At 38.9% G+C, this 12,421-nt stretch overlaps 1 protein-coding gene across 4 annotated transcripts in view; it reads left to right on the forward strand.

The window, feature by feature from the left end:
* Positions 1 to 12,421, forward strand: part of LOC121909664 (roundabout homolog 1-like) — a 108,075-nt gene that overhangs the window by 26,274 nt on the left and 69,380 nt on the right. For all 4 annotated transcript variants that reach the window (XM_042430217.1, XM_042430216.1, XM_042430218.1 and 1 more), the window contains one exon: positions 10,489 to 10,815. In XM_042430217.1, the coding sequence (XP_042286151.1) occupies positions 10,489 to 10,815 (327 nt within the window). The remainder of the gene's footprint in view (positions 1 to 10,488; positions 10,816 to 12,421) is intronic.

Raw genomic sequence — 12,421 nt, forward strand, 5'->3', positions numbered from 1 at the left:
CATATACCTTAAGTCAACAAGCAGCCCTGTGCCAGCATTTGTGATCAACAGCAGGACTACAAACAGTGCCAAATAAAAAGCTGTTCATACAGATAAATTCTCAAATGAATACCCAGATGAGCAGTTTCAATCACCTTTGTAAAATCTCTTGCAAAAGCTTATCAAAGCTTGAGATTTAAACTTTTCATAGAAAGAAAGGATTTAAGAAGTCTTTCGATTAAGACTTCAATCCTTCATGACAAACATGGAAATGAAAAGCAATTTGTCAAGAACACAGAAGATTTGCCCAGTGGAGGTGATTGACACGAGCAGGTTTGCAGTGAAAAAAGAGGTTAGGATATTATGGAGTTCCAGAAGCTGGTTCTCATCCTCACTGAACTCTGACATCTTGGCTTTTCCCACTGTAGTGATTTATTGCTGCTTGTAGTATTGCTTCTTCCTACAGGTAATAGACTGATGTCTGAAAAATACAATATAAGAATGGGGTTTGGAGGGTAATCTTTTTCCTTGTCTACACTCCATTGTTAATGAAACTCTGAGCTTTATGTATTAATTTAGTGATTCATGTGACTGAAATGTTCCCATCATCATTTTAAGACACAAACCTTTGGAATGGGGAAGACTCCCGTTTGTTTGGTTCTTTCCATAATCTTTTGGCCACTGTCCAACTCAACTAGCAGATTGCATTGGAATAATAATAATAATAAAAAAAGATCTATACATACGCATGGTATGCATGTATACATATGCAGATAAATGTCTATCAAATGTAGATTTTTCATAGCAATTGCAGCAAGATCTAATGTTTAAAATGAGAACTGTGTTTTTATGAACGTAACAATGGGGCAGCAGCAGCTGTGTTTTGATAAGATTTGCATTTGGTTTCTTGGCTTGGCTGCTGCCAGTGCGTCAGATACCCATTGCTGTGTTTGAAACAGTCAGACCGCTGCCTCAAGATTTAAAACTGTTTTTAGAAACAACAAGTCACATTGTTACTTTGTGAAAAAAGAAGTAACAAGAGTAACATGCCATGCCACATCAGAATCCAATAGGCTTGACTGCGAGGTAACACAGTTAGACACCAACAGAAGTAGAGGGTGTAGCGACTAACTCAGATGTGGACAGAGATGTATTTGTATTAAGCTTTAGTAAAATGTTCTTTATTCTGCATAAAGTATTTGTGCACACATTGTACCGAGAAGCACTCAAGTCAAACAGGTGGCAGGCAGCTCAGATAGCGGGACATTCGTATCACAAGAAAGTGTGATATGCTATGCTCTAATTTTGAAAGAGAAACCAAGATTAGTTTAGATTAGCACATGGGAAAAAGTTAATATGTTCTTTCCAAAGTTGAAAAAAAATCACCGACCGGCACCCTTAAGCTGACTAATTAACACATTATATATCGGTTGTTATCTTGTTTGGGTAACATTTTATTGGCCCTAACTATGTTGCATTGCAGTGACTTCCTGGAGTTTCTTTCTGTTCCCTGGCAGTGGATGACAAGACTCCAGGACCAAGAAATAATTATGACACTTAACTCCCTGTAAAATTACAACTTGTTTTTTCACGTTTCTGTTTGTGAAAAAAACAAATAAATAATAAATTAAATAAACAAGATATTACATGTTATTTTGTGAGCTGCTGGCTAGATATTGTTTTAAAATGTTGGACAGAGCTAAGCTAAGCTAATCATCTTCTGGCTCTTGCTTTATACTTAATGGAGAGTGTGTTTCCCAAAATGTGGAACTATTCCTTTAAAGTCAGATGTAATCCAACTAGATGGGTATACACTACCAGGTGTAGAAAGCGGGTATTTGCCGATACTCTCCTACACTTGGCCTTATTGCAGGTTCTTACAAAGCCATGAAAATGTCGATGAATCTACACAGTACTGACCTATAATCCCCTCAGGCTGAATATACCCTCTTATTAATGTCTATTAATGTCCTCTTTGACGTATAATAAGTTATAAGTTAAAGCTATGTTTGGTTTCAGTTTCAATACAGTTCAAAAACATCCAGGGCTGTGTCCATTTATGCAGGCTCTTCATCACAGAGATGGTATTTAAGAGTGGTTGAGAGCGTGTGTTTATACTGTGATATTGTCCATTGCATATTTACAGTACATGTATGTTTCTGTGTTTGCATGCACTCATTTATGAAGTGAGTCCTCAGCCACCAGAGTGTCCTGTGAGAGGGCTTCAGTTTTATGATGGGTTTGGTGCTCTGGGCAAAGTCTCTCTCCCTTCACAGTATGACAGTCAGTTCACATCTGGGCTGCCACTACCAGGGGCGCAATTAAGACCGAAAACAAATGTAGGTCATGCAGACATGCACTTTTGACATGCAATGACACAGCATGAAGCTAATGCAATATTAATGTATTAATTCAGTTAGTTTAGCAAAGTACAATTTAAATAACATTTTTTTGACTTACAATCCTCAGAGGAGATGAAAGAAACACAATAAGCTACAGATGGTCAAACATGCATTCTATTTAACTGATTATATTAAAGACAACATTGAAACTTTTTACCGATGAGAAGATTAGGCATGTAAAACAGTAAATCACATATTTCATCATCACAAATAATGACTATATCAAACTAGTATGTAAGATTAACCAAAAGTGGATTTTTTTCTTTCATAATAATAAACTACCTCTGTGCAACTTCAGTGACTGCCCTATTCACTGGAAGTTTGACTTTTAAGCTCTGCCTGAATGATAATCAATGGTCTGTACAGCCACTTTGCTTTCCACTGAACATTTAATGGAGTGAGGATAAGCCTTTCAGATGGGCTGCTGGCCTTTCCAGGCAGCGGTGCTCATAAGGTGTTTATCACCACGAATACACGAGGTAAGCTCCTCACTATCACACACCTCAGCTTGTCAGTATATGAAAAGTGAAACATAAATGCTGACAGTATTTGACATAAGGGATTATAATTAAACAGTACTGGCATTCCTGAAAATATGCCGTGTGTACTTGACCAGCAATTCAGTTTAATGTCTGAACTGAGCCCAAAAAATTATTATCAGATTATTCCAAATTTCAGGAATATTAATTGAAAGTAGCAATATGTATTGTGCCCTCCATTACACAATGTGTGGTTTTGACTTGAAAAAACAAACCACTGCCTGTGTGTCATAGACAGCCTGATGGATTTATTCTCCAGTTAAAAATGTCCTGGTGACCTAGTTGGCTCAGATGTTTATTGTTTACCAGCAATGTCCTGGTTTGATTCTGTCCTGAGGACTTCATTGCTTGTTACCATAAGCATTTAACAGATGGTACCCCAAAGTAGATTTTTTTCATAAAATTGTATTATGACACTGTAGAAAATCATAAGGGGCTTCATAAAGTAATTTGATGTAAACATAAGGACCTTTTCAGATGTAGATGCAGAGACAGTTTGATATTCTTTCTATTGATTTATTAATCATTTAATCGAAAGAAAAAGATTGCCAATAATTTTGATTGTCTATTGATTAAGTGTCTTTTTTTTAAGGAAAAATATGTTATTACAGTTTCTCAAAATGTGAGGATTTTCTGCTTTTTGCTGGGACAAAACAAGTTATTTGAAGACGCTCTGTGAAATTGTAAAGGGGATTTTTCACTATTTTCTGACATTTTAAAGACTAAAAGATTAATTGATTAATTAGAAAAATAAATGACAGATTAACAGATAATGAAAAATCATTGTCTGCATCTTGTAATATGATTTCTTAAGCCTGCGTTGTGTTAATCTTGCAAGCAGATTCCTCATGCTTACATCCCCACTCAGCTCATATCATGCCCTGAACATCTGGGTGCTGGGAGGTGTTATCATGTCCGTGACCTTGACTCTCCTCTCTGGGGGGGTGCTTCATTGTACATTGTGTTGTTGGAAGGGTGGTAGATGGAAGAAACACTGATTTATAATATTATAAGCAAAGTTTTTAATAACTTCCATCTAATTAACTTCACAAATGCAATTAAGGAGATCAAATGTATCAGCACTTAATGTAAAAGAGAGTGTGGTTACAGACACCTTGTCCTGGCCACACACAGGCATAGAAACGCACTCACATTCCTTCCACCACATACTTGAGTGAATGACAGTGTTCAACTGTTCCACTTAATTGTAGTTTATACAGCCTGAGAAAGAATGTCTGGCATTTATTGGTTCCCTGTGTTTTACTTTACAAATGAATGAGTGTGTGTGTACGTCTCCAAGAGATGAGCAACACAAGTAGTTTGACATTTTGGGGAAGTACATTTATTTGCTTTCTTGTGAGGAGTTATTAACTCTTGTCATTTAATACAAGAAGATTGATACCACTCTCATGTTTGTCTGTTAAATGTGAAGTTAGCGTAGCTTAGCATGAAGACTGGAACAGCTAGCCTTGTTTGGTCCAAAGGTAAAAAATACTCCTACCAGGACCTCGAAAGCAAACTAACCAACAGGTTATCTTGGTTATTTAATCCCCAAAACAAAGCTGTGTTTTTTTTTACAGGGGGTTCTGACTTGAATGGGGGCAGCTAAGCTAAGCTAACTTTCTGGCAAGAAAGCAAATAGGCATATAAATGTCTAATTATTTTAGTTGATGTAGAAACAAATAATCTGTTGTGAGGTATATCAGTCAAATATCCGAATTTTGAAAGACATGGTGAAGATTTCCTATACATGAATTTAGAAGATGTGTTTCAGTAGCCCCGTTAAAACCATAATGACCACCAAACAGTCTAACACATCTATTTTTAACCTTCATAGCAACAAAAGACTTTATTTTTGAGCTGGTCTGAAATATTCCTTTTTCCTATCACATTGTTAAACGGCAGGCCGATTGATATTAATGTCTATAGCAGACATTCATAATAATCATTTATGGATAATTGGTAAAGTTAACAGGGAAAGATGTGAGCTCATGTATGCTCATAATTTCTTGCTCGTTATGCTTCAATAAGGAGAAAATTAGTTTTAGGTGAACATATGGAAAGTTTTCACAATTTCTTCTTTGTGTGCATGTGAGCTTTTACTGTAGAGCCTGCAGAGTTTTATAAAACAGGTCCCTGGCCTGTCTTATAGCCCCTTTGATGTAGCACTGAATCCACATTAGTCAGAACTTGGCCTTAGAAGAGAGGATTTGTTGAATGTTTTGCTGACATTTCTGTATAATCAGATGTGCTTGAAATACCAAAGGTGGTGCAGTGATGCACAGCAAACACTTGCATAATATCATCCACTTATCACAGTTATACTTTGCTTCTGTGAGTTAAGTGTCAGAGAGTTAGACGGCTGTCTAGTCTGGGTCTGTGAAGTATATTTTAGGATGGAAATGCTGACAGCACTCATTTCTTATTCAGAGGCATGATTCATTCAGCTACAATTCATACTTAATCCACTATTTTTGTGTAATTGAGACTTTCACTGTACGTCATGTAGAAAAGTCGTAACATCAATCACCACTCTGACACTTGCTGACCAGTCTGACTTAAAATGGCATTTTTCTGAACTGACTAAAAATAAAACAACCTCAGTGTTTATTTAGTTTGGTTAAGTTGCCCTGCTGTACTCTTTGGTCCCATGGTGGTCTTTTGTCATGTCTGTCTCTCAAATGCTCTTTTAGTCTCTAAATCTTTCTATTGTAACATTTCATTTTGTTCTATCTAGCTTGTTGAGCTGGCCTTGGATAGTCGTCTGTTCAAACATGTGGTGTCATTTGACTTACAAGAGCGGTGCTGTGAACTTGGAAGCCTCTGGAAATCTCTGTCTCACCATTAAAAGTGTGGACTTTGATCCACGGTCTAGCCCATGGCTCACAAAAAAGAAACTAAATGTCTTTTACAGACTGAGACAAAGTGATTGCCTTAACAAGACATACAGTAGCTGTTCCATTTACTGCACACTCTTAAGTCTCCCACAAAATCTGCCTGGCTTTATTAGCTGTGCCTGACTGCTACTCTTCCAGAGTGGCGCTGGCACTTGAGCACAGGTAATCCCACAGTACCCCAGGTGTAGATTTACCATTTCCACAACTATGGCTCTGGTACCTTTGGTGTCAGAGTCACTGATCAAGCTGACTGCGTCTCACATCTGTCAGCAGCACCAAAGGGTGGCACTAAGTCTACAGCGTTCTGCATTAATAAATGTCATCCGCTGCTTTTCTTGTAATTGCTTGTTTGGGAAAACCGCACCGACAATTTTGCACATTCTTTAAAGTGAGTTTGGAGGGTTTTGAGTTTAAGTTTGAGTCTGAGTTGGTGCGTCAGTGTGTGTGTGTGTGCCTATGTGTCATTCAGCCTGTCTGAAGGTAATTTTTCATACTGAGCTGACAGCTAGAGGGACCTCAGTGCAGCAAGCTAATTTGATTGTGATATTTGATATTTTCTCTGTATATTTCTTTGGTTTGGATCCAAACAGTCATAGTAGGCTCCTTTCATGCTGTCTAAATACATACAGTATTGTACTGCAAATTACACTGGGGTGGGTCGATCCAAGACCACCAATGTTGCAGTAAATTACATTCATATTTGTCACATTGTGTTATTATGATCTCAGTGCTCATGATTTGTTGTTTTAAAGCCCTTGCCTTCCCCCTTTATCATCTCTTCTTTTCAGCCTACTTTCCTCCTATAATTTATCCTCTCATGTCCTCTTTTCTGCCTTGCATATTCACCAAACCTACTCGAATAAAATATAAAATACCTAGTTCATTATTCCAACTTATTATGGCTTTCTACTTCTCACTGACTGAGGCAAAACTACATAGACAGGCTCCTTTCTCTCTTGTATTTGTTGCTCTTCATTCCCTTTTTCTCCCTAGATCTTCACAAGACAACAGAGCTCCCTCAGGGATGACTGACAGAAAAAACATATTTGTAGGAGCACAGGTGCTACAAATGACCTTTGGTGTGTATGTATGTACTCCATTGTGCATCCCTGTGCATGTTTTTGCATACTGATTGTGTGCTGGCTGCTGGCCCTTTGCAGATAAAGCCTGGTCTTCTGGGGGCCCACTTGTGGCGGGCTGATATTGCCTTTCCGTAATGCCAGGGAGCTTAGGGAGCTGCTTGGACCCTTAGGCATCAGCCCAACACAATTAAGAACAAGGAAAGCAGCATGTGTGCTGTAAACAAGGACCAAAGGCCACAGTGGACACCCTTTTTATTTTGTTCTGTTATAGGTTTAAATGTCTAGACAATGCATAAAATCGTACTTAGATTAAATATTTACAATTTTTGACCACAGCTATATGGATGGTTTTACCTGTGTTTCTATCTTTTTTGGGGTGTTTTTTTTAAATTACAAGATTAGTTTAATTTCTTATTTAATTACTTATTTAATTTCAGAACTCTTTCAGCTTCAAATATGACAAGTGATACCCTGTTCATTCAGGTAACATTTTTTTCTTTTGCAAGTTAGGGGAGCACAATTTGTCTTGCTGCAGGTGACCAACTGTCTCTGTGCTGTTGCCCTCTCAGACTGTGCTGCTGAAAAATCAGATCACCTAAATTACAAAAGGAAAAAAGAAAAATAGCTCAACAGCCTTTGAATAGGATTCAGAGGATGAATCCTACTTACTTTAGGGATCCCCTGACTTTTCCTCTAGTGCAAAAGTGAGGCTGATAGCATGGCTGTAGACTCCTCATCTTGTTTTGATTAAAATTCTTTTCACCTCCGCTGCATTGGGGTAGAAGCAGAAGTCTCTGTGTTTTTGTAATTTGAGTGAACCAATCTTTAACTTTACAAAAAGGCCTGATAATGATGTGTGCATTTCCAAAATTGTTGCCTGACTGATTGAAATTTGGTCACCCCCAACCAAGTGTCATTCAAGCTACATTGCATAGTATCTGTGAAAAGAAAGTACACTCTGGTGCTCTTGTTAAAAAAAAGGTTCTGGAGGTGACAAACTGTTACTGAGGAGCATTTTTAGGTGTGTAATTACCTTCCTTTTGTACGACAAACACTACACGGCAGTGTGAAGGTATAAGTCAATTGGGGCAGATTATGAAGGATGGGGATATAGTACCCATTAACAAGTTGAAAATTCTGTTTGATTTGAGAGATGCTGAATTTTTAATCATATTTGCAATTAAGAGCCATCTTAAGGATTCTTACTTCAAAGGGCTTAATGGAGATATGGGCAATAAATTTAAGGGGAGTGCCTTGAGGAGGAGAGTAGTTTCAGCACTATATAAGTTGATGTCCCTTGCCTCTCCTGACAGCTTATCATCCATTAAATCCCTTTCAAATTTGTGCTGGCATTGCTGTGGAGAGGTGGGGACACTTTTGCACCTGTTGTGGCATTGTCCTCCAGTGAGGGGCTTTTGAAATAAGGTCATTTTAAGATTGTCATCTATTCTGGATGTGAAAATACCCCAATGTCCATTAGTCTGCCTTTTAGGCACAAGGTATACAGTCAACGCTCTCGCACTGCATCATCATGACCTTTTGACAGCTTTTAAGAGTAAAAATAAGAGAAATGAGGCAAATGGCAAAAAACAAACAAGCAAAATAAAAAATAGACTGTAGTAGTTGGCATTGGGAAGCCTTATCTCAGCAGTCCACTTCCATTTAGGCCCTGTTTACACCTGGTATTAACATCCGTCTTGGGTTATCCGATCACAAGTGGACAGCTGTAAATACAGGAGTAAACGCACCCAAGACGCATTGAGGACGGATTAGTCAGACTGCTGCCATCCAAGTTTTATGGTTCAAAAACTTGCATATGTCAGCATATCTTAAAGTTTTTAATGATAAGCTTGCACCCTTATCAAATGCCTAGTGTTCCTGACTTCTTGTGTGATGTAGGGGGTTGTACTCTACCTCTTAGATAATATCACATTTTCATTTTGAAGCTTTTGGAAAATACAGTAAATTCAGATTTGTGCAAACACACAAATAATCTACCACATCACCCAGTGGATCAAATTCTCACCCATTTCACAATGTGTGAGGTGTTATCTTTCTGAGTAAACGCTTGTCTGTGTGGGATTTATTGGTTGCAGCGGGAGTATAGGAGCTCATCACTCTCTAGCACGGTAGTGATTATCTGCTTTACAGGGCCATTGGTACATTAAAGCGTGACCTGCTGAAGGCTGTATAAGCTGGTGTTTGTACCAGCATGAAAGAACAGGAAAGTGTTCCCACAGCAATAAAACAGGTAAACAGTGGTTGCATGACTGACATTAAAGCCACATTTCCTTCATCTTCTCCATCTCCATTCTCCCTCTGTATTACGTCTTGCAGTTTTAACACAACTGCTTATGCATTTTGCTCTTGAATAAAAGGTGATTTAAAATCTCATCTAGACTAAAACAATAACACATGTAGCTGTTTTGCAGAGTCCACATCAGATTCAAACAATACTGGAAGGAGGAGAAGAGAACATGTGTGGGTCTGTGTGTGGACGGGGTTGGAGGTAGGGCTGGTGTGTGTGCTTGCTGGGGGGTTGGAAAGAGTTGGAGGGAATGTAAGATGTACAGAGGCATTGGAGGTGTGTACCTGGATCTCATTAGGGAGGTTTGCTGTGTCCTCTGCCTCACAAGGAGTCACTGTTACACAGTTTCTTTGAGAAGACCAGTATGATTGACATCTCAACAGTGTACCGGGAACTCAAGGTGATTTTGTGGTTGTTAGTGTGGGTATGGTTGAAGGTATTGATTTGTATTTCTATGGCTGGTTTAACGATTTCAGAGGCTGTGGTGAAATTTGCTCCAAATGGTGAACATGTAGCATAAGTGGATGTACACACAGAGACACACACACACACAACTTGATATACAGGCATGCTATTGCAGTAGGGTGGAGGGAGAGAGTGATGGCTCATGTTGAGGATGGGCATCCTTTCTCTTTTGCTGAGAATATCAAAACATTCATACTGTAATACACTTGGAATCTGCTGATTTTCCTGTACTGCTAGAAGCAGACATTTCTCCAATAAAATTGACCAATATTGAATATTTAAATAAGTGAAATGAACAGTTGTGTTGTGTAATGTTGTGTTACTGGAGTCACAGATAACACTATAATCCTTTCATAATCCAGCTTCAAAGCTTTTCTCAAAAGCTGTATATATTTCTGTGCAAATACATGTTTTAAGGCTAGACATCTTTTCAAAAGATATTACATCCTGAGGAATTCACATGTCAGCATTGTTTAGTAATTTACAATGCCTCATGGGGTTCCAACTGCTCAAAAAAGCAAAACATTTTAATTAAAATGACAGTAATTATATTGTCATGGATTATTGTTAATACACAGCACTTGAACAATAATAATAATGTGCCTTGTCTAATTCCCTCAGAACAGATGCTGTTTTGATTAGTACTACTCTTTATTGCAAGGAAGGATTATTTGGTAATTTCATTATGGCTCTTTGTGTTTTTTGAATTCCACTGACATTTACAGTAAGTATTATATTGCTAATTTGGCAGTAAAGTGTATACATAGAACTAATTTCTTCCCCTTTCATCACCTTTTCATTCGTTTTCCCCTCTAGGGTCTCGTCTGCGGCAGGAAGACTTCCCTCCCCGCATTGTGGAGCACCCTTCTGACCTCATTGTGTCCAAGGGGGAACCAGCCACTCTCAACTGTAAGGCAGAGGGCCGTCCAACCCCCACAGTGGAATGGTACAAAGATGGGGAGCGTGTTGAGACGGACCGTGACAACCCCCGTTCCCACCGTATGCTGCTGCCCAGCGGGTCCCTTTTCTTTCTGCGCATCGTCCATGGACGACGGAGCAAGCCCGACGACGGCAGCTATGTGTGTGTGGCCCGAAACTATCTGGGTCAGGCGATCAGTCACAACGCATCCCTGGAAGTAGCAAGTAAGTTACAGCTGTTCAGAAAATCCTGTTAAAAATAACGCAACACACATTACCCCAGCAAGGTTTATGATTAATATTAATCAGGAAATGCACCTAACATAAAAGCGGCCACAATCAAACATAATGACAGAAGTCTGCCAGATCTGTTAACCTTTGACCAAGAACAAACGATAAGTTATCAAATAACAACAAATAAGTTATCTCTTATACCAAGTCGTTTTATCCACATATCTGGGTATTTATTATCTGAGCTCTTTTAAATATCATAAATTATTTCCTAATCTCTCATTTTGCGTTAGGTATGATGATAACAGGTGTTTTATTATCTATCTTTAAAGAAAATAAATAGCAGGCTAACCTTTAGATCATTTCCTGCATAAAAAACTACTTTTACTAAGGTGGAAATACTTTCATTTTTACTATAATGCATCACAGTCTTTGTTATATTTCCTTTGCATAGAGTGTTTTGATGCTTTGTACTCCAATTGATCTAATTATACATGAAACACAATATTTAAATTGAAAAGCCTGTTTCATTTTGTTACTTTCCTTCCAATTATGGCTTAAAGGTCATTTTTATGGTTTAGGGACAGATGGAAATTCACTATGTGACACACCTGTCAGACAAACAGCAGCTGTGTGTCTGCTTTAGTCCCCAGGTTTAAACAAAGGGTGAGTGTGTTCCTAACAGGTGACACTGTCGACTCGCTGAATCGTAGAGTTGCAAGTGTCAAGTGTGTGGTGTTGCCAGTTAAACAGCCTTTCACTGCAGTATGTCTCAGGCTGGAATCTGCCAGGTTGCATGCAGCAGCCAAATGTGTGTGTGTGTGTGTGTGTGTGTGTGTGTGTGTATACATTAGCTAGAGTGATGGAATGAAGCCTGTGGAGAAGCAGGCAGAGGGCAGAGAGCAAAAGGTCAGGGCTTACGACCATCAGAATAGGGTAAGTGCAGATGGTCTGTGAATCCCTATGGAGCACAGGTTCTGCAAGTCCAAAAAACGCTGGAGTCAGTCTGGAAAATAACAAGAATGAATAATGCACTGAAAGAAGAAAGTGTTGGTGATAAGCAGCAATACCCTCATACTGCATAGTTTCACATCCTTTAGTTTCGATTCTTCAGCTCAGCTGTGTCAGCTTGCAGAGCCCTGCCCAAGCTCGGTCTCCTGGGCAGATATTTCGCAAAGGTTTTAAAATAATAATACCCCTCTAGTATCTGTTTCACCTTTTGAATTATAATGAAAGAGATGGTCAAACGGTATCATGGTAATGCTAGATCAGCACTCCTACCCTGAGAAGCTAAGCCCTCTAGGGGCAGAGTTTATTACTTGGAGTTCACTAAATTTACTGCCAGGTTTTTAAGGTCGAGCAGGAACACAGCGAGGACTTGTTGAAGCTGCCTGGATGAGTTATGTCTCCCTACCTCAACCCTCAGAGGTCACACAGATTCATGGATCACCCTGAGGCTGGATAGTAAAACAGAACCCCCTTTGGCAAATGCTGCTGAGTTAGGGAGTTTTAGAGGGGGCTGCGAAGCTGTGGAGTGTTAAAAGGAGGATTGACCTTACTCTGTCAATAGACAGACTTGTCCGATAATTTGTCATCTATT

This window comes from Thunnus maccoyii, chromosome 13 (assembly GCF_910596095.1).
Source record: "Thunnus maccoyii chromosome 13, fThuMac1.1, whole genome shotgun sequence".
In the NCBI taxonomy this organism is placed as follows: domain Eukaryota; kingdom Metazoa; phylum Chordata; class Actinopteri; order Scombriformes; family Scombridae; genus Thunnus; species Thunnus maccoyii.